Source organism: Apteryx mantelli, chromosome 5 (genome assembly GCF_036417845.1).
Source record: "Apteryx mantelli isolate bAptMan1 chromosome 5, bAptMan1.hap1, whole genome shotgun sequence".
In the NCBI taxonomy this organism is placed as follows: Eukaryota; Metazoa; Chordata; class Aves; order Apterygiformes; family Apterygidae; genus Apteryx; species Apteryx mantelli.
Window position 1 is genome coordinate 62,338,270 of NC_089982.1, and position 27,190 is coordinate 62,365,459.

The window sequence follows — 27,190 nt, forward strand, 5'->3', positions numbered from 1 at the left end:
ACTACTGAAATAAATACATACATCAAGTTACAATCAAATAATTAAGGGCTGATTCCGCCATTTCTTCCCACCTGGGTATTTCTCAGTACCAACAGGGAATTCTGGCATTCCAGAAAAACCTGCACACAACAAAACTCTTCACTCAAACAATCATATCCTACATTTAAAACAAGACCCACATCTGCCTGCCATGGAGGCACTGGAGCAGGAAAGCAACACAACTTAATTTGGAACACGGAGAAGTTCAGATACCACTGAAACCTCATGAGTTTGAACACACATTTTAATGTGCTCACAGGCACAAAGACTCAAATTAGTATAAGTGAATCTCAGAAGTTAGCCGAGAAGGGTATTATACCTCGGAATGTCATAAATCCTTGGACCCTTGTTGGTTTCAGTCAGAATAGGTTTATGAGTAAAATGTACACTAGCTTTAATAATTTCCCCAGTTTGTTTTTAACATGCAAAAAGCTGTAACGTACAACCAAACAGCAAGAGCTTGAAAAAAAAAAAGAAAAAAAAAGAGAGAGAGAAAATTACATTCTCTCATTGTGGACTGAACTCCAGCTGAGATTGCCTCCTGGAAACCAAATTCAGGTGCAGCAGAGCTGTTTCAAGCTGGGATCAAGACTTTTTGAATAGACTGAGATGCTCGTGCATGCATGCATGAAAGTCAGAACAAGGAGGGTATTTGGATAAGGAAAATCTGTCATATTTGCAGTTTTTACATGGCTTGTTGGATGTCCACAGACTCAAGTTGTGTGAAGGGATTTATCTTGAGACCTTTCTGGTCTGTATTCTGTAACTTAAACAAGAAATGTACCTATAAATCAGAAACCTATGTTTTGTTTACTTGAGGATCCTGGGAACTTTTCTGACTCTTGCAACCCTGGCTTGCAATCCACCACATATGGATATTCTAGTAAAACAACAAAACTGAAAAGCTTCTACAGAGAGGAAAAAAAAAGAAAACAAAAAACACCCCCTTCATTTTAAATAAGAACTTCAAATACATCTTCTGCAGTACAAAAACTACCCGTAGAGGTCCCACTGAAGGGCGCCTTCCAGCTGGAAGGCAGGCTGCACGCAATCCGTGAGTGCAGTGCACTCACTCCGATGTTTGTTCTCCTCTGGGTGTAACTAGTTCACTATGGACAGTTAATAAACATACATGTAAATAATACTCTGAAGCCCTGCAAATTTCGAGAAAAGAAACTTTGGTGCTTAGAACCAGGTATCCAGATACAAGCATATTGTATCATGACTGAGAGCTAATACGTTCTCACACCTATCAGATATCCTGCTGAGGGGAACTGAGACATCCCAGAATGCCATCTGATGCCAAACATCCCAGTTAAGCCCATCTTGTTTTGTCCATGTTAATGCTCAAGAATAAACTATATTTCCTTAGCAACTCCAGGAACACTAGCATTTTGGTTCTAGAGATAGCGCTTACCTACTTTTGGCTTCCTGTGCGAGTTCACCACAAAGCAAAATATCGACTTATTACAATCGTTTTACAAGTATTTATTGCCAAACAGAACATGAGCAGAACCCAAACAGAACTTCAAAAGGACAATTTTGAAAAAAAAGTAAATTGGGATTCATGGTACTGAAATTCTTATCTAAAGCCCACCAGAGCATTTGGATTGATACCAGACAGTCTTAGATCAAGCCTTTGGTAACTCTAAGGCAAGGAATTCCCCTGTTGGTGGAAAGCAATAGAAGTCCAGGCGAAAACTGTCACAGATATCGCAGTATCTTACATTTGCTCTGGACAGCCACTAAGTGGCACTTAAACACTTCATCTTAGGCCATGCTGAATCTGCAAACTGTTGTGAAGAAGGTGGGGAAAAAAAGCATTACCCAGTTCAATGTCTAATACCTCTCAAGAACAGCAAAGTTTACTTCCTGCAGTTAGAGAAGTTCTATGGAGCTGGTTACATAAGGAAATTTTACTAGCAGAAATGCTGTACAGTGGTCCACAGAATCAATTGCTTCCTCTCTTAAATCTCAGTCCTGCTCTGGAAATCAGAGCGCCGCATTTGAGTAGATCATTACCCGCTATTGGGCCATTTCGAAATATGCGCTAGACCAGAAAATTGCAAGTGTCATAGCAGTTGGACTGAAGGGCAAACTAAAGAGACCCTGACTTCTTGACACAGCTTCTAGAAATGCCTCTGAGTTCAGTTTCAGTTAGAGATCTCTGCAGGGACCAATGCTATTTGCACTGGCAGAAGCACATTAGAACTGGATTTCAGCAGTCAGCAGTGAAATAAAAGCGATGAATAGAGCTTTGCTCTTCTTAAGATTTTAGTATATTATTGCTTCTTAGGCATATGTTGTACTTTCACTTGCATTTTCAATTAAAGAAATAAATCTGAGCTGTTTTTCCTAGTAACAGTGTTGAATCAACCATGTTAATCATCCTGAATATGCTAACACATTATAGTTATTCTTTTTCTTTTTATCTCATTTTAAAAGGGCTTCTGTTTCATTAAAAAAAAAAAAAATCATTCTGAAGGAATTAGTTACAGAAATTGGATACCTTTTACCCTCTATGAAAAACTTAGCTTTGGAAGTCAAAGGCTTCACTGGAAACATATCTGAAGATAAAAACTACAAGCAGAGTAATATATTTGATATTTTAAATGCTAACCAAGCAAGTGTCTACAAGTATGCTCAACTTCACTTTTGCAAGTATTTCTGATGCCTTTAATGGAACTAGCCTGAACTTAAAAGCGCATATATGTTCTCAGGATCAAAGCCTCAGAAGTAAGATTTATAAACAGTTTACTTTTTAGGCTCTCAGAGAAACATGTCTGTTTTAATCAGCCTCAGGTTTAGATGCAAAATACACCACCAGATATTAGCTACAAGCTTATTTTTTACTGTTGTGCTGAATGTGACAGAACTACAGAAATTTCATATTAACCAAATTATGAATTTCATCTTTTATTCTATCTTCCTGTGAAAGTTCATTACATTACAATTATGAACACAGCATATAAGCAACAAAGCAGCTTAACAAATTGTAGTACATCATGATTAAGAGGAATACAATTTTTAACCACATTCTGCTCATTATGCATGTGTGAAACTAGCGGGGGTTTTTTTTAAAGGCTGAAACAAGAAATTTGGAAACTGAGAGCATTCAGTTACATGCAGAGACGGTGTTTAGTAAAAGTCAGCATGACCAGCTATAAATCTCAGTAACTGTCACACTGGGAAAAGCAGGGGGGAGGGTGGGAAAGAAAAGAGCAACACACATCAATCAGTAGTTTCATACAAAGGACAAACCAAGTATAAACTGGCACTATCCACTCAATCCTTATATCAGATCCTTGATAGTCAACCTTTAGGGCAGCTACACATATCCATTTAAGCCCATATTTGTCCAGTCACACAAATCATTCTTTAGGAAAATATTTCCCACAGCCCTTTCCATAACTTGATGTCCACAGAGAGGGTAAAAAAACAGCAATATAGAACAACCACAGCTACAACAGGCAAGGGAAAGCACTGACTTTACGATAGTGATTTGTTACTGTTATTCACTTTGACATATAACAGGATGGGAGATTGTGCTGCTAAAGTAAATACAGCAATTATATATGTCTCCTCTGCTTTGGGTTTCTGTTCCAGTACAATCAGAGAGTCCCCATCTGACGACCTTGAGGGCACAGCATAAATATCAGCCCGATGCAGGCAAAACTAAATGAAAAGCCAATTGCATGGAACATAGGAGCTATTTCAGGAAAGTGATTTACACATTATTATTATTTATTAATTGGTATCTTCATGTTTTAATGTGTAAGGCTCTAATTTGCCCATTAAGGCCATTTTAAATCTGAAGAAAAGAAAATATAATTGCCTGAACATTAATTCTATGTATATGTTAAAGTATCTCCAAGAGAGCTAAAAACTCAAGTTTTTCAGAGAAATTAGTGTAACTGAGAAAATAGAAAGGTTTTATTTTTACTAGACTTGAGGGGAAAAAAATTACTGATATAGGACCCAGTCCTACAATCTGATTCATGCAAGAACCACTCTTGAGTCTGTCTGGACAGATTGTTTTTACTGACCTACATGACTGATACGGCCTTTGCTTTTTCATATATTTGATCAATACTATCTTCCCACATGTTTAAAACAGATTGTAAATGCTTTAAATGCTATTTTTCACCAACTAAATTGCATTGTTCTTAATATGTTACTGTACTATGTGCTATGAAAACTAACACTGTATTAGACATGAGACTGATTTTTATGAAAACTGTCCTTAGCCAAGGCAGTTATTTTTTCCCTCTAAAATATACTCCTTTCTACTTTAAATTACATATAACTATCACTGCACTATATCCACAAAAATAATTTTAAAACATCACAGCTGTACATACTTTAACATCCTTAAGATCATCAATTAAATGAAAAATAAAAACTGTTTACTAAAACCAGATTAGATTTTATGACTTGTGTTTGGAGTTCAATAGGGCAGCATTCTTCCAAATGTCCTCTAGTCTTAAATTAACTTTACTAAGCCACAGCAAAGGGTAACTGCAGAAAACACAATGGACTTCCTTTAACATTAATTATTCCTCTTTAACAGTATTATACATTCAGCTTAATAAGAAGTGTTGAAGTCAATCAAACAGTATTTTATGAACTGCTAATTCTGTATTTGTGCAGATGCAACCTAGGTTTCTGGAGACATACTCTTTGTCACTCAGAACTTTTGCCCAGACACAACTCATACTTTTTTTTCCCTCCTCTCTCTTCTTTTTTTGTTTGCCCAGAATTTTCCGCTGGCTGAGGCTGCAAGGAGACTAGGAGACAGCTACATGCACTTCCTTTCACCCATACTGCATCCAATGTCTTTGCAGAAGTCAGACTTGCTACCCTACAGTAAGGGGAGCTGAGTAACTCTGCTGCTGACGTATGCTGTTAGTGGTACCGTTGTGAAGCTGGGGAACCTAACATGCTTAGTGCTGAGGTAAAACACAGATAGATATAGCCTCTCTCCTGGAGACCTATATTTCACTTTTTGAGAACTGTGTGGATCCCAAAAAACTGTAAAATTTTCCACATTCATCTTCCACACTAAGCTACTTTAAGCATTTCAATCAAATTTGAAGACAGCAACATCACCAAAACTCTGGCAAGGTTTTAGAAGTTGGTCACAGAGGGTTAACTTACTTCCTGGTGAGGGCACTGTTCAGCAAAGCAAAAAAACTGAGTCCAGCTGAGAAAAGGCAATAAACAGGATTAGTACCAGAAAATTAGTGAGATTAAAGCCACAAAAACAAAGAGGTTGTCATACGAGTCTTTCACAACACATTCAACCCTTCAGAGACAGGTTTACTAGTAACTTTAAGGCAATGATGTGTAAATTATGGAAATGGACTAAAAGGTCTGCATTCCGATCATCACACCTGTAACAGCAGCGGAGAAAAGGCTGCGAGAAGATGTTTACCAGCAGCCAGATTCTCCCCATGCTGTTTATGCCTTTTCAGAGCAAGGCTACTCCATCGTTGGACTCACTGGGCAGCTACACAGTGATTTCCTCCCACACATGCCAGGAAGGTAGATTTAAAGCCTGTGACTCTTCCAAGGCATAAGTGGCTTTAGGTTACCTGTACAGAGACCAAGTAAGTCTGCAAGTCTACCAGTACACCTCCACACGCACAGTCCTACTTTGTAGATCCATTTCACTATACAAATAAACAGCATCAGGGTTCCTGCTACACAGCCCAACCCCTTTGGAGTAGGTGCTCTGCTCTATTTCCAGCCATCTGCCTGTGGAAGTATCAAGAACAAACTGTCCCAAATAACTTACTTTATGCATTTACTTTCTTCATTTTAGATTCCAAGTTTGCGTCAACTTTGAATTTGACAAAGCACCTAAGGTGATCAACCACTGAGCTGGTTCAGAGCAGAAAGAAACTTTTTTTACAGTGTTGTTTTTTTCAGCTAGTTTAGCCCCTAAAGCAGCTCAGCACAGAGCTGGACAAACCTCAGTGCCAGCACGTGAGGAACACTGAGAATATATGTCAAGGGATAGATCAGAAGAGAAAAGAAAGAATAACAGAACTGCCTCTTTTGACAGAGGATAGCTATTGGATTTCCTCACTGTGTCATTAGACTTTACTCTTGAACTGTAACTCCATTGCAGTTTAAGACTGACCATATTAGGGGTTTGAAGTCCCATCTTCTCCCTACTCCAAGCAGTGTGGCCTTGCTTCTCCCTGACACTGACAGGTGCTCTCAATTGTACTGTGGTCGGGTTCAGGATGTTAAATTGATTGAAAGCATATCATGTTTTCCTTTTGGAATATTTACATTTCCCTGAACTGGCTCACTGAGTGATACCACAGCATAAGACAAGGGTAAGGGAGAAGGTGGGAATGTGCGAGTCAGCAACCAGGGGAGTACAGGACCACCAAAACCTGGACTCAGACTAGGTTAAGAGGTTATGGAACTGCAACTGAGAGACCAAGCTTCTCTTTGGAGATATGTAGAGAATCAGACCAGTTAAGCTGTGCTTCATAGAAGATCTAAGGGAAAAAAAGGTAATTTATACCTCAGGACTTTAAAATGTGAGCACATATTGACAGGCCCTAAGGATCTTTCCACAGGAGTAGAATCACAAGGTAGAGGTTTCAAGAAGGCAACACAGAAGTGACATGTTACGCATATGGTATATATTGTACACCACTTAATTTACCTGTCAAGCATGCATATTCCGTGCATAAAGGCTTATGGTCTTTGCATACATGGAATGGAGCAAATGATTCAAGGCAGAGGAAGAATCTGGCCCACTGCCCAAATACTCACTGTAATTCATAGAGTTATTCCAAATAAACTGTTTTAACATGGTTGCCCGCAAAAGCAGGCACTTAATCTGATGACACAAGTGGCCTCTTTGAATCCTATGCACCAATTCTATATCCCTATGCTTAAATTAAGACTTATGAGAGCTTGAAAAAAGGCAAGATACATCTGGTCTGATATACTCCCTTGCTCTCTCCCTTCCTATCATCATCTTCCCTCCTGTTCCACCTTAATCATTGCACACAGAATTCATAGAACAAGAAATCTTCAAACAGTATGGAAGAGCTTTAGCAAAGCATATGGAACATATACTCGGTCTCCTCCTGTAGTCATTTGCTTCCATATTCCAATGCCATACATGATTGCATTTCACTGCCCAACAGTGCAATTATCATTTCAACACTTAAGAACTCATAAATATCTTCTTAAACACTATAGTTCTTAAGACAAAGGCTTTTTTCAGCCACTCTGCCTATAATGTTATGGCCCAAGTACACTGAACATGCTGGAGTGTGTGGAAAGCCTCACTGAGATTTTCAGCACAAGCAACACAAACATTTTCATGCCCAGAGGTATGGGGAACGGCACAGAAACCTGTGCACCTAAGGGGAAAAATTCTGCAGGGAAGTCCCCCAAAGCCTGTAGACAATTCTAATAATGGGGAAAAAAGCAACAAAAGCAGAGCTGGCTGGGAACATTCTGCTCGTGTTGCAGTAGCTCACTATTGCCTTCCAAAGAGAGATAAAAAAGGAATCTTTAGGACATTGTCTGCAATTCAGAAAATCAAGCTCAAATTCTCAGTGCTACTGTAATTTTCATACGTGCTCCTGAGGAGAACAGGCTAGAATATAAGACTCCCTTCTTCTGAGTGACTATTCTAGGTACATGTTTTCAATCTCCAACACTATTGGGTTTTGCCTCTAAACAGGAAGGACATGTGATGCCCCTCAGCACAATCCAAGCATGGAAGTCAGGGCAGTCTCCTCTGACAAGGTAGCAGGAGAGTTTTAGCTTCCCTGGGCAGGCTAGATCTGCCTCTTCCCACACAAATGCTCCAGTCACTAGGTTACATGGCTATTCTGTGCTCAGTGTCATCAGATCAGTCACAGGAGATTTAGGAGTCTTTGCCCAGCAGAGGGAAGATAGGCATAGAACCACTTGATCCTTCCAAGACAGAATTAGTTCTGGGCATGCACATTAATTGCACACATCTAGGGACTTTTACTGATGAAAAATGTAAGTGCAAGCGTGAGATGTCCTGCGAGATTAGGCATGGGTTCTGAATGCTGCACTGTCAGACACTGGTACCTAAATTCTTTTGTGGTCTCAATCTCTTTGTACTCCATTTCCCAGTCTGTAAGATGGAGACAATAGTTTCTCTATATGTGAAACAGAAATTTCTGAAGAAAACTATACTGCAACACTGGAAGATGCTTGAATATTAAGGCCTATCAATCCCATTACTTGTACTGAACTTCATAAACCACCAGCATCAGACCTTGTAAGACTAAAGTAATGGTTAGTAGTCAAAAGAGAAGTCATCACAAATCTGTTAATTATTTTTTAACTTCAGTTCCACTATTCTGTATTTCTGCTATAATCCACAACAAAAAAAGTAAATGAAAAATGAATAATCTTGGCATGACCTTTGGCTCTAAAATGAGGTGTGCATAACAGATTAAGTAACATACAGTTACTGTCAATATTATTTAAATTGAAAAGTCCTAAAACAATGTCACTGGATACAGAATATTATACTCTGGAGGTAATGTTAAGAGTTCTTAATAGTCATTCTGTAGCAGAAGTAGCTACAAGAACCTCATAAAGGCTTGGGATAAATGCTGCTAGGAACAGGGTCATTGGCTGCCAAAGCCTCCTAAAACAAAAGGGAACTGACATACACAAATCCTCAGAACAGATTTCAAGCACAGAGCTGGTGCAGTCACAGTTATGCTGCAGGCTCAGGATCAGTGTAGACCCTGTTTACTCTGTGACAGTGGCTAAAGCATAGCTGGCTGTTTGCATTACATAGGATACTCTATTAAGACTTACAGAGATAAAGTTTGATCTACTTTATATACTGTACTATATATGCGCACAAATATGTATTTGATCCTTCATCTGTTTGGGTTTTTTTTTGCCTTCTCCCTTTTTTCTTACATGAATTTCTCCAGTTAGCATTGGGGAGATGGGGAGATGCTTCCTAAATCAAAAAAACAGCAGTAGTGGTTTGCAATTAAGAAAATTTCATCAAAAAAACAGACACATCTGAACAGGAGGGAGCAAATACAGTCAAATGCAGCTCTCAGCTGCACTGAAGTAAATCCAGCTACTCCATTTTGCTTCTGTGGAGTTTTATGCTTAAAGAAAAAAAGTCAAGTTTTAATCTTCCTAGGCTCATCAAGCAATAACTCAAAGTAGAAAAAGATCACCTCTATTTTTACAGTTACCTTCCCTGAATTCCTTTAATAAAGGGAAGTGGTCCTTTTAACAAAAGGATACTTAGTGAGGCCATACTTTAGAGTCCAGTACAAAAATAAGTTGTGTAAGAATACTCAGTCATGAAGCTAAGCCTCACAACAACTGCTTTGGAGTTCACTGGGCTTTTGCTATTCCTTTTATAGATGAATAATGTGAAGTTCACTCACAACTTCAGCTCTGTGCAGCCTCACAGAGAACATAAGTCTCAATTATCTGAAACCAGCTTCTGCAGTACATAATCAGATCACAAACCACATAACAAAGTGTACTGCATTCCAGGTAATACAGCATGATCTACTTAAGTGCATAAACTATTGTAACTCATAAAAGTAGGTGAAGGTTATTTAAAAGGTAGTTTGGTAAAGTGACTGCTAATGCAATTGGTGTGACAAAAAATAAAGACCTCTGACAAAAGGAGAGATCACTTGTGTAACCAAATAACACAACAATAGGGCAAATGTTACATTTTTAAAAGTGCCTCAGTATAAGGAGATGTGGCCTATCTGCACCTACTATGGGATAGATTTGGCACCACTGAAACTGATGGGATGAGTGCCACGCACTTAAAGAGCAGTCTCAGGTCCCAGGCAGGAGTCTCTGTCGGCCACTACTGCACAGACATTGCCCCTCTCACGCTGACATTCCTGCAGTTGATGTAAGCCCAACTCCTGGGCCAAGGGCTGTCCCTGCTGTCTGACCCTTCAGAGTGAAGATTTGGAAGAATCAAGCAGACTTGTGCATGTCTTGTGCATCTATGATCCTGCTCAAATCAGGAGCAGTATTTCTCTACAAAATAGGAAGGAATAGTTCTGTCCAATGTTTTCCCATTATAGTGTTAACAATTCTGATAAACACAAGTATATATTACAGGTTGTTATGATAATTCGTGTCCAAACTTCTGAAAAAAATAAGAACTGACCTTAACCCTTTTAAAATCCAAACTGAACATCTTATATTTCTTCATATCCTAGCTCTGCATAAGTCACTGATAATCTTACATAAATACTTCTTACAAGACATCTGGCTCAAGTTTTAATAATCTCTCTCAAATCTTATAAACCTCCAGTTCGTATCACAGAAGGAAAAAGAAAAACTTCCAAACGTTTTGAGCATCTGCTTCACTAGATAAAGGTGACAGTGTCATCTGCCAACTTTCACCCTGTATTATCAACTGCAATTCGTGACGTCAGCCTTGTCAGTAAATTCAAACCAGAGTACATATTTGTAATATAGGTTAGCCCTTCACTTCTTGAGTCATCTCTCAGATTTCTATGAAACCATTAATGTTAGAGCTGTTATTCTTTATTTAAAATAAATATAAAAATGTAAGAAAGGACAGAACAAGCCTAGCTTGCCTTACATCTAAACTGGCCCAGGGTATTATCAGATAAATTACAGTCACCAGTACTCCATTTGCCAGCCCAACCAACCATCAGATAGGAATAAACATAGCTAAGTAAAACAAATCATTTGATGCACCAAAGAAGGATCAACATAATGGGGCACAGAATTACTTTTCTAACTGAATTTCAGGAATGCTTTGGCTAACTTTGTAACTTTTGGGAGACTGGTATCCTGCCACAATATTCTGTTAGCTTCTCCTTATCTTTCTCTTTCATTCCTCAGAGTCAATTAAGCAAGGGGTCATATAGCAAGAAAGTGGAGCTGTGTTTGTGGAGAATGAGTTTACTAAGGGAATCGCACGCTTCACCCACAGTTCCAAACACTGTATCTTTCAAACCACCACATTCAAAGAGTAGGACAATAAAAAGCACAAAAGTTTTTTAATGTAAATAGTTTTCAACAGCCATGATGCCAACATCATCACATGTCTGTCAAACTTAAATTTCACACCGGAGGTTACTGGGAAGACATGCAGGCTGTTAGAGAATATTGAACTGAAGCTGTCTAGAATTAATTGCTTAGCATAACTTGCTTAGCATTAGTAGCTAAATTTGCTGAAGCCTTAGGCCTCAGGCTGTGAACTTGCTGTGAACTTTTACTTAGATAAGTAAAAGGGGGCCCCAGAGCCGGTTCAAGCTGGAGGGATAAAGAAGTTACACGGACAGCAGGAGTAGCCAACCTTGAAGATAAGCAGCGGCCTGCCTAGAGACAATAAAGGGGCCCAAGGAAGAAGGGGAAGAACCGAGACCTAACTATTACTATTGGTCCAAACTATCGCTTAAGGGGTGGGGAATTTAGATTGTAAGGGTATAATTGCCCAGGGATTTCTTTGTTCGGGGTCCCTCTTCGGAGGCACCCAGCTCGAGCTGTAATTACCACACGTATGTCATTAAATTTTATTTTTCTTCAATCTGACTTCGAACTTCTGCCTCAGCAGGAACCTAGGGTCGGACCCTGTTATGGAGGCCGGCGAGCCTGATTTTCCATAACACAGGCTGGTAATGAGTATGTTTGCGTTCAAGCCATTACACTTGTATAGCACCCGAGTGCTCCAGCCAAGCTGTTCAGCAAGGCTGCAGCTTCCTACCACTCAACATGGCATGCACAGTCCCTATCTATGACCTGCTAGTAGTCTTTGCCAGCTCCCCCAGGCAATATATTTTAATCCAGCTCCACTCTTGAGCACCCACAAAGAATATGCATTAACACTTCAGCTCCATCATCAGGCAGAAATTTCTCAATCATGAAACCACATCAGAATCCCCACAGAATGGGAGAGAAGGGATAAGAAACTGCACTATCTCTGACAAGTGGAAACTTACTGGGATTATCGATAAGGAAGGAAGGAAGGCTCCAAGTCCCATAGATGACGGATCTGCTTAGAAAGGAGAACTCTAATCCATGAGAGATGCTGTCCCTAGGCAGTGCAAACCCCTCAAAATTCCTTCTAGTACTAACTGGAGTGGAATGATCTCTATGTGCATGTGCTTGTCTTCAAGTACGGGGCCAAGCAGCAGTTTGCCAGGAATGCTTCCTCCATCCTTCCCTACTTACTGATACAGCCCAGCAGGGAAAGTGAGCCATATACTGCCATGATGATGCAATGGAAATAATTATACAAGATCCTACAGAGTGAAGACAAATATCATAACAGGGCACTGCCCGTTCTTTCACTTCTAAAGGAGCAGCACAAAGAATTCCTAGCAAAGAATCCTGACATTTTTTAGCATTGATTAGTTGCCTACTGATGTCTTCTCTAAAGAGGACACGTTGGTAACGGAATAACAATGAACCTGACAATCCTGTGTTCCTATCCAGAAAAAACATCACATACATCCCCCCACACCCACCAATCCTAGATTTTAGCTAAAAATTACCCAGCAAAAAAATTGTCTCCCATTAACAAAATGCTTTCTTACTATACAGAGAATCTCTCAGTAATCGAGTATATGTTCAGGCTCAGTATGTGTATATAAAGGAATACAACTACAGTTAATGAACTCCAGTCTCTCTACAATGCTGATGCTAGAAGTTTGACTATTTCATGGTTTTCTGTACCTTCTACCACCTCCACTGCTATTTCTCTGTCTGCAACAAGTTCAAGTTTCTTGTTATCCTCCTCAAAGGCCTTCAGTGTCCAGTTTTCCACTTACCTGATTTCCTCTTAATATATTAATCTTCCTAGCCTACTTCTCCCATAGACATCCTTCTGCTCTCTTTCATTCTACTTATCCTAATGTGGAGATACACTCAGAACTTACTTTCAAAAGCAAAATTACCTTCTTCTACTTCAAATCCTCAGTTAGATCTGAGCTAATCTGAGAACTCTGTATCAAATATAGCCCTACCACAGATTTAGCTATGAAAACACAAAGAACTGCAGCTCTTGTAGTTTGCAATATATTATAAACAGTAACCTGCTTTTTTTTAATAAAAATAAATGAAGTGCAATTATCACAAAAGTAGGACAGTTGAAGATCACTGGGTAAAGAGTTGTTATCAGCACCTAAACTCTGTGACTAAACCTACCTGGACTACAGTGGCTCTTTTACATAGCCAAAGCTAATGGAAAAAAATATGATAAACATTTTTTGTCTACCAGGAGCTCAACAGAGGGGAAAGTAACCCTGACAATGCAGTTCAGTCTGGAAGACTGCTCTTGATTCTTCAGAACAGATGTTGCAGACCCTGAAAAGAAGTCCTTAGGAGCAAGAAGGACAGCACAGTCTGCTGAGTCACACAGGCTGCAAAAGTCTGATTTCTAAGATTTGTTTCTTCTGAAGGTGAATATAAGCTGCAGCAACCTGGTGCTAAATTCTTCATCCCAACTCAGTCACTTTTAACAAACAGTTCCCTCAGTTTATAACAAAAAAAATCCAGTACACTCCTAAGCTTCCAAGCTGGGTATCTGCAAGACATGTAACCGGTTCTCTCCCCTTCATAAATTCACAAACACTAATTAGCTAATTGGATTTACATAAAAGTACTCAGGGCAGAATAACAAAACCCTGTAAAGCATAAGTAACTTACTTAAAAGGTAGATTATTCAGAAATGACACCAAATTTCAGTAAATTGCCCCAGGCTTGACTTTTGGAGATTTTGGCATTTCCAGCATCCTGCTGTTAGAATACAGGTCCACAAATGCTGGTTAGATGTCTCCCTCCTACTTAGGAACCTAGCTTGCAGAACAGTCAAGAGAAACAGCCTTGCAATCAAGGCAAGTTAAATTACTAGAATTCAATTTCCTGTTGAGGGGGAGAGTAGTTTTCGAAAGGACAGATAGCTGTGTGGATCTGGGGCTAGACAGTTAAAATAGGCACCCAGAAATTGTGTTCTATACAAAAACATGTAGACACAGCTGAAAATTTAACTAGACACTTATTTTGCTCTCTTTCATTTCAAACAGGTCTAAAATGTGATCAAACGTGGAAAAAGTACTTGCTTCTCAATCTGCTGTAGCAAAAGAAAATGTATTGCAGGTGATCAGTGTTGCTTACTAACCATAATCCTGTAAAATCACAAGCCACAAAATGAAGCACATAAGTGAAATGCAAAATGCATTTAACAGCTTCTATTCAATGCCAAGTCCTAAAACATCTATTCCTTATTTCTACTTCCTTACATACATAAATTTGGTATTCTACATTTTAACTTGACAGGATCTCTTACTTGAATGCTTATGATTTACAACATATTTGCCTTCTATTTACTGAACTGCCTTTTTATCTAGGGGGATTTAACTAAAGCTTTTTCCATATGTTTTGAGCTCTAAGCCAGAGACCACAGATCTGGAACTGTACAATGTTTTGCTATTGGGTGGGAAGGCATAAATCCCACATGCACTACGTAATACCTCCAAGGTGCCTCAGCAGGACTTCTCCTATGAGTCGAGCAAGAAGCATCTAGCAACATGCTCTTTTCTGACATAACTAGAGTCTACACTCACGTGGTGCAGGACATGCCACTGCTCTGCCCACAGCAGATTATCAACCTATCATTCAGCCTTGTGCCAAATTTTGCTCACCTTACTCACTCATCAGACTCCTTGTCTCACATTGCTCTCAGACAAGAGAAGAAGAAACAGACTATTTTTAATGCTGCAACCTTTCCACCAAGGCCAAAAGTTACTCGTGCGAAACGCAGACTGAGCCAAATGTCACCCACAGCGTGAGACTCGCCCAGCCGAGCCCTGTCTCACAACCCCCAGCGGCCAGCCTGCACATCGGGTTTGCAGCTCTGTGCTGTCACCTCTCGTCTGCTCTCTGACACCATGTGCCAGGCTCTGTGGACTGAAGAGGCAGGATGAGGTTTCCCCAGTTTCTGGGGGCCAGAGGTGCACTGCACAGCAAGACTCCACCTCATCCCTCCACCTCCTGAGGAAGAAGGCACCTCTTTTTCCCAGTCACATAGGTCTCCGCTCAGGAAAACAGAAATTTGAGAGGTCTGACTTTAGGATTAGATAAAGTTCACAGTGACTAAAGGGTGAAATCCTAGCCCTAGTGACATCAACAGAAAAACCCTCACTGACTTAAAGAGGGCCAAGATTTCAGCCCGTAACCCTAACTAAAGTATTTTCTAACCCATTGAAATGCAGGCTCTGATCCTGCAAGAGATTTACACACCTTTCACTTCACATATTGAGTAGTTCAAATTCAATACACCTGTTGACATTAAGTGAAGTGAAACCTTTTGGTGAGTTTTAGAGAGATCCAGTCTTTAACTGTAAATACCACCTTACGATCTTACACTGAAGTTTCAAACAGCACAGAAGTAACTCCATTTTAAAAGAGCTAATGCTGACTTCTCCACATTCCCATCACACGCTGTAAAAAACTTGATAATAAAAGAAGAACAAATTCGTAAGTATAATTCTGAGGGTTGGTTGCTTGTGGTTTTTCTTTTTACTTACTTTTGTCTGATCATCAGCTTTGAAAACATAGCAGACACTTTGCTGATCTGCTGCTCCATCCTTTATCAGACAAGCAAAGTAGCTTGGATCATGGCTGTTGTGAATCAACTTGTGGACATGCTGTGGCTTGTACTCAAACAAACTTGAACAAATCAAAGGATCCCATTGCTGGTTTTTCCCTGTGTCTGGTTCACAGCGCAGACTTGCTGGTGAAACATAAAGCCGGATTTGGCTGGCACTGGGTTCTTCTTTGGCAGACTCCACACTGAGCCGCCGGATCTCTGCCACAACCCAAGGCAGCATTGACATGGTGGTTAGAGAATGCACTGGCAGAGAACCAACAAGCTGCAGACTGAAATTCACTGAGAGATCACTAGATGCGGGATATTTTTTAACTTTGAATGTTATTGGCTCCATTTTACAACCCTGAAGGGAAGCTAGAATAATTCACCGATATTTCAGGTCCATGGAATGATGATATTTGGCCAGTTCCTTTAATTAAGGAATGGAGGAATTCTGAAAGGAAAAAAAATAGTTATGTAAGGGCTGCAACAACTGCTTAGATTTCCTATTAAAAATGAATGGTCAACAATAAAAATATTTAATAGATTAATATCAGAAGATCAGAAGATTCTGATCATCTACCATAATCTACCTAAATACATGTTTTCCCTACACTGGATCTTACTATTTCAGGTCCGATGATCATAATAGCACTAAAACACATTGCTTGGAAAAATGTCAGTCCAGATTTAAAAGTTGCTCTTACAACCCTTGTTTAATCATCTAATGATTAATTACACTCAAAAATGCACCTTCTTTCTAGTCTGTTCCTGTTTGCACGCATGTAGCTACTTCAATCTTATTACCACAGAAAAAACTCAGGTTAGCTATTATAACCTCCAGGACATTTGAAGTCAGTGCTTGCTGAAACAGTTCCACATTCAGAAAAAATGGCTTACCTTTCGTGTTCATAGGGTGGATGATTTTAAATTTGGCCACTAATACGGAGTCATTGAGTTGTGTATAGTTTGCCAAGCAATCATCTGCTGTTACCAATCAAACTTTTTCATTAAATTACACCTCAGAGATCTTTATGTCATCTGAAAAAGCTAACAACAGGGAACTAACTAATCACTGATAAACCTGTCAGCACAGATAAGCAACAATCCTTACAAGATCCCACTAAAAAAAAAACAAACAGATGATGATTCATTATTTATGATTGTATTCTGAGGCCTGTCAGCCAGCCAGGAATATTTAATGTTTGCCATGTTGATACTGTATCATTTTCTTTTCTTAAAATATCATATGGAACCAAGTTAAATACCTAATAATACCCTGTTATACCCAGCATGTACTACTACTATTATTACATATTAATAATTTTAGTGACAAAATCAAACAGCTGCATTTATCTATCAATTTAGTTCTGCAAAACCTAGAGTCTATAAAAACATACAGACGGGCATTTGTTATATTATTGTGTTTTACTTCTTCATTAATTGAGTCTGGTTTCAGCTGTTGCATTATTTTGTGCAAGACTGAAGAGAAGCTGACAGGCCTATAATTGCCTACTTTTAGTATCATGACACTAGTTTACCCTCAACCTTATGAAACTTTCCCATGAAAGACCTATTAAAAACAACATGTGCAGTCTCAAAAACTCCTTTTAATTGTATACATTTTAGTTATATGAATTTTAATTATATTTGAACAAACAGTTTAGTAAATGGCAGGTTTACTGTGACAACAGTATTTCTTGACTTTTTTCATCTACAAAACTGATCAAAAAGTAGCAGTATTTTTCTCATGAGTTTTCATTAAACTTTGTCCTTCATTTGTCCTTCTAAAAATATTTTCAAGCTGAGTTTCTAATGGTGCTGCACTATGTTGAAAATGAATGCAAATTTTTAAAATTTAGGATAAAAAAACTTTTTGGAGAAAATTTCAAGCTGGAGATATATTTTAAACTAAACAAATGTTTAAACTGCAACTAATCTGCAAATAACCAAATGGGAAAAAATGGTTCTGCAGTAGTTTTGTAAACTGTAAGAACTTGAGAGCTCTAGGAACCAGACGTTTGGGTAGATTTACTTTCGTGGAGTTTTTTGCGTCTTATGACAGATGAACTCTGTGGCTACATTACTGGTTCCACAGATGCCGAATTTAGTCAGAGAATCCGATAGTGCAGGTTTTGAAGAAAGTATCATAAAATAAGTAACAGTCTAGATACGTAGGACAACTTTTTAAAAAGTGTTCACAGTGTTCTAGCCTTTTTGTAAATCCATGTGCATGTGTCTGTGGGGGGGTGGGAGGGAGAGTCATGTAAACACAGAATTTTTATGCCTCAGTTTAATTATACTAAAATGTTTTTAAAATCTGTCTTTTTGTTTCACAAACAAGCAAGAAAACAAGCATCTCCTTTCATACAATGACTACAAATACATTGCATAGTATGGGATAGCAGGCTCACGAAGCATTTTCACACCTTATCAAACAGAATGCTGTAACATGATTATAGTTTTGCTTCCATCAGGAACCAAAATTGTCTCTTCCTCTTTGACACACTATTATGATTTTTTTCTCCTCAACCATAACAAGGAAATATAGCTCAGCAACTTGCAGGAAAGATTGGATTCATTCATGACTATAACGGTGTGTGGTCCAAAAAGCATGAAAATTGAGGTAATATGTTACAGTGTTCTCATTATTTAGTAGCAAACATCACAGTCTCAGGATAACAAGCGTAAGAAAACTCCATTCTCAGTTGAAATCAGGACTATGCCACTAGACAGATTATGACCTATGAGCCACATACTCTTTGTTCAAACCACAGTTTTCAGTTTTGTTTTTTCAGAATTGTTTTTTAAATGTGATTAAATAAAATGCATGTGAACATGCAACAGAGTTGTCCTCATTTAAGTCAACTTGTCAAGGAAGAGAAAAATTTCATTTGGAGTATCAATGTTCATCCACCACACTTTTATCCCAGACCTACAAAGCACTTGCAGCCTCAAATATGAATAAATATCACAACAGAATATAATACATTATTCTGAGTGCTAACTCTAAGAACTAAACAGTATTTAAAAAAAAGAAAAAAAAAAGGGTAATGCTCTGTCATATTTCAGCAAACACTGTACTGCTGGAATGTATTTAATATAAATGCAAAGCTTCTCGGCATTCATCTCTTTTTAAAAAATAAACACCTTGCAAAGTCAACAACATAAATGCTCCGGTGTCTGCATTTGTTATTTCTAAAGAATAACAGTTTGTAATACCAAATCAAAACAGTTAACTAGAAGTTAGAATGCTGTTTTTTTCTAACAATATCAGGGACTAGAAGTGCAGATTCTCAGAGCACAAGTTTAGCAGTATCAGAACATTTCCACATCTAATCCACGTTACTACTTTTCTGTCTCTTCTTCCCCAGGCATTCATTATTTCCTCCAAATATTGTCCTTACCTTAATTTTCATGCAACTCCCCCCAAATTATACCAATTTTGTATTACTGAAGTTGATGTGCTTTAAGTTTACACCAAAGACTAAGTTTTACTTCAAGACCATTAAGTATTTATATGCATGCTTAATTTAGATCTAAGAATAGTTCTGTTAAGATGAAGAGGCCTATTCCTACACATAAAATCAAGTGCACATTACGATTAAAGAGCAGCTGTGCTTTGGGCCCCTCTCAGTCTGCCCTGACTGCCACATGGAGTTGCGGCACCTTCACCCATCTCTGGTTGCTACCACACAGTTCATCCCTGTGAGACCTGGAGCTGCAGGTGCAGCACCCCTGTTTACCAGCCATATTAATACAATAGGCTCAGGAAAGTTTCCTCTTCTCCCACGTCTCTGATTAACTCACAAGCAGCTTCTTCTAAGTGAATGCTTATTTGACCTTTAATCCCAAAGAAAATAGCAAAGGTATAAAACAAAGCTCTCCACTCATTTCCCTCCAGCTACCCCGCAGTCCTCCCCTGACAGCTGTAAGAAGTGCCATTCAGCCCAGCTACTCCGGGCTGGGAGAAGACTGCCAGGCTTTGCTCAGCACACACACACCGAACGTCTCTGTTTCTTCTCGCGTCTCTCGCAGCGCTCAACGACATTACTGGGATAGCCTCCTTTTTTTCTCCTCCATCGGCATCTTCTAAAGTTTAGTATCTCCTTTCCCCTCACACTGAGGGCTGAGAAGAGCATATGGTGTATGCATACAGCAGCACTCCCCAGCTAGCAGCCTGACTGTTGTCTCTGTGAGAAATCTTAATATTCTCCTAACTCTATCTTAATGTTGCCATTGTTTAGCTTGCTTTGATTTAGCTGTATTTGCTTCATCAGCATAACAACAGCCAGGCAAACTGTGGCACATATGATATTTACACAAAATAACGCATATATCTTCCCTAGTCTCCACACTTGTCACTGTTCATGAGATTTAGATCTTAATTATAAATGTTTCTAAACAAGGACAATGATCTGATTCTTATTTCACTGACATTGCAGTAAATTGACATGAATAAGAAGAGCAGAATAATGGAACAGATTTTGTATACCGTATGCTTGACTCAAAACTGCCTGCCCAGCAACACTTCTAGGCTATCACAAGCCAGGTATCACAGGATTATGCTTAATAAACCCTACAAAGCCATATTAATAAATCTAAGCCCACCTTCTATCCTAGGAGACACCAGACTTACTTGCTAATGTGAAATATACACATGGGAACACACGTGCTCTTTGTTCTCAGCTTCTCCTTCACCATGACCAACCCAACCACTTCTCACAAAATGGGAGCAGGTTTAGTCAGCATGCAAACACAACGCTGGTAGTCCTGGTCTAGCAAAATCTGATACTGTGTTTAAAAGAAAAATATCAGGCTCTCATTCACCCAAATTAGGTTGTAGCCTCATCTTTTTATGACACTGGAAACTAAAAGGGATGCTTTCGGAGAGAAGTTAGTGTGATGGCAGGAAGGACACAGGTGCTTGTCCAAGTAGCTGTGGATAACATAAGACAACATTTCTCAAAACTCACCTCCTTGCAAGAGAGCAAAGACTTCATTACAAGGACAAAGCATCGGGTCTGGGCTGTAGTTCGGTCAGATGGAGCCAGGTCAGCTTTGCGTTTAGGCAGGAGATTCTTTTGGGGTACGGAGAATAGACTGTATGATTACCTTGGGAGGGTGGGGTACTGGAAATTAGGTTCTGGCAGCTGGGGGAAGGCCAGAGAGATTTGGGATGGACTCAGGCCAATACAGAAAAAAAGACCAAGACAGAGGAGAGACTGTTCTAAAGCAACAGAACCCATATGATTCAAAAAAAGCAGCAGCTGCAACAGTGGGGAAGAGTCTTTATCCCCCGTTTCTTCTGGACTGGACTAAATTCAATCCAAAGATGCATCCAGAAGTCTCAGACTCTTGTTCAAAACATAATTTTTTGTGATCCTAACCATTGCTAATTGATAAAAGCAACCTTTCACTCTCCTCCAGCTCTTCCCCTGGTGGGGAAACATTGGAGTTGGAGTGCTGGGAAAACTGATGAGGTTAGGAGATGTGTCAAGCAACGAAGCAGTCAGAGCTTCAGCACCTCAAAGATTAAATAAGGAGTTTGGCCTGTGAGTTGTTGGACAGAGAGACCCCAACTTCCTAAACCTTAGCAGTTCATCTGGGAGACAATTACACAGTTACTCCATGTCAGGCTGCTGACACAGTTCTTTTATTCGCAAGTCTGTTTTCTTTTTCTCCTCCAAGAAAGTAAGCAAAACTTCCAACAGTATAGCAAGGTCCTGTGAAGAACAGCTGGTCTTAAAGAGTGCAAATTTGTTTAGATCTTCTCCACACGGCATTAGCACTGAGCCTTCCTGACAAATGGAGCACAGGCATTGGTACCGACTGCACTTCACTGCTGATTATTTTAGCAGAAATATCACAGTACCGGAAGATTACGAGGAGAGCCCTGGCCTGCAGCCAGAATTCAGAATGCAGGCCAGAACTAAATACCACTCCTCTCCCTCTCAGTCTGATCCCCGACTGAGATTTAAATTGTCTTCACCCATGCCGACAGATTTCTTTATTCACCTTACAGGATATACAGAACACAAATGAGAATATGTATGAGATATGTCATGATATGGTCGCTGCTGTGAAGAGGTCCTTTCATGTTTCCAAAATACACATAAAATCACTCTCTTCTCTGGTATCACAACACAGCATCCATTAGGCTGTTCTGTAGGGCAGCTAGTTGCAAGCTTTATCTTTTTGCTTGCAGGCTTCAAACAATGTTTTGTGTAACTAAATAAGACTATTTAGATATCATGCTACCGGATGCTTTAAATTTTCAAATAGTTCTAACTCAGTTCCATCTGGCACTTGGAATCATGAGGTGCTCTTTTGTTGCAAGGTTGTTCTTTTTATCTCATAGCAACTTATTATCTGTTGCTTCCTTCTGAAACTATGGCTGTTGTGGGTAGCACCATGTGAAAGTGCAGAAGTCCACACTCCTCAGAAATTACTATTACTTTCCTCTCTTTTTTCCTGCACTTTCATTAAATCCTGACTTTTCATGGAGTCTTTTCAGTACCTTCAGAAGCTTTGGACTTGACCCTGAATAATGTTCGACCTTGTACTTTGAGCAAATCCTTTAGTTTTGTGGTAGTAATCACACTTAAAATATTTACCAGTACAGACAGCATCCATTTTACTCCTCAAATAGATTAAAAATAATGTAGTATTAATAAAAAAAGATGCCAGCAACATGGCAATATATTCTTGGCTGTGTTATACACAACAACAAGTTCATAAACAACTAGCAAATGAAGAAAATAGTTCACTATTCCTGCCCTGGACATCTGTTCCTATTTTCTTCCTACAGTCCACAGAAATTAATAATCTGATGATTGAGGATAGAGCATTGATACTTCTGGGTCAGCCTTATACTTATGCAAACAAAATATTAGGCTGCCCTACCAGTGCAGCACAATAAAAATAATAAGAAAAGTTCATAAAAGCAAGCTTGCTAGGCAAATTACATCCTGAATGTAATTCCATTTTATCAATTACATATCCACAGCCAAAATACTTGCATCCAACTTTTCAGTTAACCAAATTATAAAGTGAAAAAAAATGCCAAGTCACCAACAAATCACTGAATGCGTCGCATATTCCTTCTGACTTGTCATTTTTCTCACCTGCAAGTATTTCTCACAACAGTATTTTTGTATATTACTTATGACTTTCAGCATTTCTATAAATCAAGCAGTGGTGATTTTCTACTTCATCATTTACAAGTGTTAATGGCATAAGCATGTCCATCAGATCAGAGGCATTTGTGATTCAGGAGATGTACATTTTATTAATTTTGACCCATAATGTTCCATTCAATCTCCAGGCTTAACTGCAGACACAAATCCTGCCATCTGCACTACTGAAGGCTCCTAGGGTAGATCTGCCATATTAGCCTCGCTCCCAAACACAACACGGCACACAAGGTCTCAATCTTTGTAAAACCGCCCTATAAATAACTACATTTGTGTCATACCTCTCCGGAACACATTTTCAAGAGATCACCCCCTTTTTAGTTTAATATGTGCATTCAAGGGGCCATGAAAATATTGTGCTGACCTGGGGGGATTTTAAAATTAATTCCAAGCGTGCGCTGCGTTAGGAAAGGCTGGTTTTACCTTTATGGGAAAAGTTAGTGTGCTGCTCGGAGGAGGAGGAGGTGGCGGTCCTGGAAGGGTTACACCTGGTGACGTTACATTGACGGATGAGGGAGATGCAGGAAAGAATGAGAAAATTACGGAATAAAGAGACTGTGGCGCGTCCATGCTCGATTCAGTTCAGCAAGTCTTTCGCAGGGACGGGGAAGGCTGCGGGCCACCCACACAGCGCGCCCGACCTCAGGACCGCGGGCGCCGGCAGCGCCGCTGCCGCCACCGGGGCGCTGCCGCCGCCGCCGCCGCCGGCCCCCGCACGGCCACGGTACAGCGCGCAGCGAGCGCCCGGGACAAGCGCGCAACCTCAGGGGGACGCCGCTGCCCGCGCGCCCGCGGTCCCCCGAGGCGCCTACCTGCGCCCGCGCGGGCTGCGCGCGAGCGGAGCCGCCCCGCGGAGCGGGCGGGGGCTGCTGCGCCGGCGGCCCCGGCAGGCAGCGCGGCCCGGCAGCTCGGCCCGCATCTGTCACTCGCGGCGCGGCGGCGGGGCGGCTAGTTACCCCTCCGAGCGGCTCCACTTCCTCGCAGCGAAAACCGCGCTTCCTCCTTCCTCCTCCCACCCCCTCCAAAAAAGCGGCGCCGCCGCAGCGCAGCGCAGCGCTGCGCCGCGCCGCTCCCGCCGCGCCGCTCCGCGCCGGCCGCAGCGGCCCGGCCCGGCGCCTCCCGGCCGCCCCGCGCCGCGGGCGACTCACCACGCGGGACGCCGGCTGCGAGGAAGCGCCCGGGGCCGGGCGGCGGGGCGGGGCGGCGGGCGTCGCTGCCGAGCGCCCGCTGAGGGCGGCGGGCGGGAGCCCTCTGACGGGCGCCGCGCCGCGCCGCGGGGGCGGGCGGATGGGCTCCCTCCGCCCTGCTGCTGTCCGCGCGGGCGGGGCGGGCTGCCCGCGCCGCCCGGCACCAGAGGGGCGCGGGGACTGCGGCCCCCGCCCGCCCCTACTTGCCGCCGCTCCGGTCCGGTCCGGTCCGGTCCGGTCGGCGCCGCGGGAGGGGCGGGAAGGCCCGGCCCGGCTCGGCCCGGCCCAGCCCCGCGCCGAGGGGCTGCCGCCCGCCGCAGCACCCCTCCCGCGGCGCCGCGGGCACCGTACCCAGCGCCGCCGCCTGCGCCGTAAAAATAGCAACAGGCGGCGGCCGCGGCGGCCCCGGGCGGGCCGGGGGGGGGAGGGGGGGCAGGCGGCAGAGGCGGCCGAAACGGGCAAGCGCCGAGTGGCGGGGCCGCAGTGCGGGTCTACCGGGGGGGGGGGGTGTCTGTCTGTGTGTCCGTGCGGCCGCCCGGGCCCAGCGGCCCGCGGCGACAGGCGGCCCCCATGTCGCGACCGAGGGCGCCTGCGGAGCGGCTCGCCCCTCCTGAGGAGCGTTGCCGTGGCACGCAGCGGTGCGCCTGCCCAGCGGCTCGTTTCTCGAAAGAGAAGAGGTGTCATTTCATTGCCATCGCGTTGCTCTAATAACGTCATGTCATAATGACAGGCAGACGACGGCAGAAGCTGTGAGCACGGAAAGTAGGAAAAGCAGCATTTTAAGGGGAAACTTGCTCACAAAGCTTGAACTAGCCCTACGCCAGCAATGTGGAAGCGGGCGAGCCCCTGGTGGGGTTTGGGCCTGCGCCGAGGTTGGGGCAGAGTCTTCCGAAGGCTCGCGTTCTTCTCCAAAAAATTTAGTGCCTGCATTCCACTTATTCCCTGTGCAAGAAGCCACATCGTTCATTCATACCTGCATATATGTAAAACAACTGTAAGATTTGGCGCTAGCTGGTCATTGTATTGGCAGAGAGGCCAAGAAATGCATGGATCTGGAGAATTAGTTATACTCCTCTGCAAGTGCTCTTTCCAGATGATCAAGGCAGCCTACATCCCAGTTCTGCAAACTGCTTTTGCACACCATTCATTTCAAGTCTTGGCAGTGATACCACTGATTTACTTACTTTTAATCTATGCACATTTGTAGAATCAAAGCTTTTCCAAATAAATTTGTTCTGCTGCTGCACGTGCACTATGCTGTGAGGAAAATAATCTAGTAGACTGTCAAATACAAGTATGCTTCCCCAAATGGAAAAAAAACAAACAAACTTTGGTGTCTAAGCACATAACCACACTCACAAAGTGTATGGTGGTTGTATCTACATGACTCTTTGCTTGCTAAGTGTATTTTTATAGGATTGTTGACATGTAAAATGATAAGGATGAAAGATCAGTAGTTCCCTCAGAGCAATTGTTCCTAATCTGTACTTATTAGTTTGCTGCTTTTCCTTCAAACATGAGAGTAGGCATTGAGCGCCTTTCATTCTTCAATAGCATCCTTTGCTGCAGTAAAAGAAATCCCACCTCTCTGCAAACCTTGCCTTTCTTACTTCTCCAAACTATCATGGCTAATGACAACACTCTCACTCCAGATATCACCCAACCTTATAATACGAGACCAGCAGCTCATTTTGTTTGTTTTAAGCCTGATGCCTGAGCATTTTATGTGCTGCCTCTAGTAATCATGTTATGAAAAACAGTGAACTGTTATTCCCAATCTGGCAGCTCCAGCACTTTGGCTGAGGCTCGTGCATTCCCAAATTACTGAACGTTGATTTTAGGAAGATTTTTTTACAGCTTCACTGTTTTTTTTTTTCAAAATGTGACAGTGAGACTGATAAAGATCCTACAAGACTATTTCTTGTTGCTTGGAAAATCACCACCACTGGACAACACCAGAAGTCAATACTGGAGCATCACACCTACACATCCTCTTTTCCCTCTCCTCTTGGATGGCTGGGAAAAGGAATTGGACTGTACTTAAACTCATCAATGGGGCCTTCTGTTATTTTTCCTATTATCTCTAATTTATATGTTTTAGTTCTTTGACTAGCAGAGTTTTTGTCAAGTTAATCGTGTTCTGATACAATATTTTATAAATAAAGTGAAATGTCTTGGATAAGAACTACTCTTACATCGGTTTAATAGTTCCATTTGTTTTGATTTTGAACAACTTCCCCTCTTTCATTCAAGTAGGCCTAAAATACTTTCTTACAGTTAATAGGAGACAAAACAAAACTGAAGTATTTATATTTAGCAAACAGCTTGAAAATCTATTCAGGAACAGGGACTCATTATCGGTTTAATCCAGCCAATCTCCTATAACGTTTATTGGTAAATTGTAGTAAAAATACAGCATCTGAGTGTCTCAGCAAAAAAAAAAAAAAAGAAAATTTAGTATAATGTTTGCAACTTTTTGTGATAATTTTATTTTAGAATATTTTGTATTTTTATTAAAACTAATTAAAAAGTCCAAGTAATAAAAATACCAGATCTGCCAATGAATTTAAAAGGTATTAGTTTGATTCTGTCACCAGCTCAACAACAGATGAAAATGTTGTAATAAAAACAATGTATTACTAACAAGATAAAGTGGAGAAATGCAGAGGTCACAGTAAGCATCTGAACCAAATTCCACCATGTTCAGCAGTGTACATCTAACTGACCGTTGATTTTAGTGGTATTAAGCACTGCTACTACAGAAAGCAAATTGCTGGCAAAGGGGGTTAGAATCTATGCACAAGAAAGAGTTTAAAGCTGTATCAGGTGAGATCGTGTTTAGATGTGAGAAGAACTAACTTGTATATGTAACTGTATGTATACTTTGGTGTTACCAGTGATAACATGAAAAAAAAAAGTTAATATGGGACAAAGGAGTGCTTCTGAATACCCATGCAGTAGATAGCTTCATGTTCTGTCCTTGCAGTAAAAAGATATTTTAATGTTTATTTATATTTTGTCATTTCCATCTTCTCAGTTTGCAGTATGATTTATCTACATGGTAAAGATGGTAATGTGATGCAAGAGGGGGGGCCTCTGAAGGGGGTTAAAACAGACAA

General features: G+C 41.1%; 1 protein-coding gene across 8 annotated transcripts in view; it reads right to left on the reverse strand.

Annotated features, from left to right (window-relative positions):
* TBC1D1 (TBC1 domain family member 1) overlaps positions 1-24,057 on the reverse strand; it is a 130,561-nt gene extending 106,504 nt beyond the window's left edge. For 6 of the 8 annotated variants that reach the window (XM_013949507.2, XM_013949505.2, XM_013949510.2 and 3 more), the window contains exons 1-2: positions 20,519-20,601; positions 15,627-16,142 (exon numbers count right to left, since the gene is read on the reverse strand). In XM_013949507.2, the coding sequence (XP_013804961.1) occupies positions 15,627-16,043 (417 nt within the window). In that variant the 5' untranslated portion in view covers positions 16,044-16,142; positions 20,519-20,601. Of the gene's footprint in view, positions 1-15,626; positions 16,143-20,518; positions 20,602-23,307; positions 23,581-24,032 lie in introns of those variants that run through there. The other 2 variants (XM_013949504.2, XM_067298148.1) reach the window with 2 other exon arrangements.
* Positions 24,058-27,190: the final 3,133 nt, after the last annotated feature.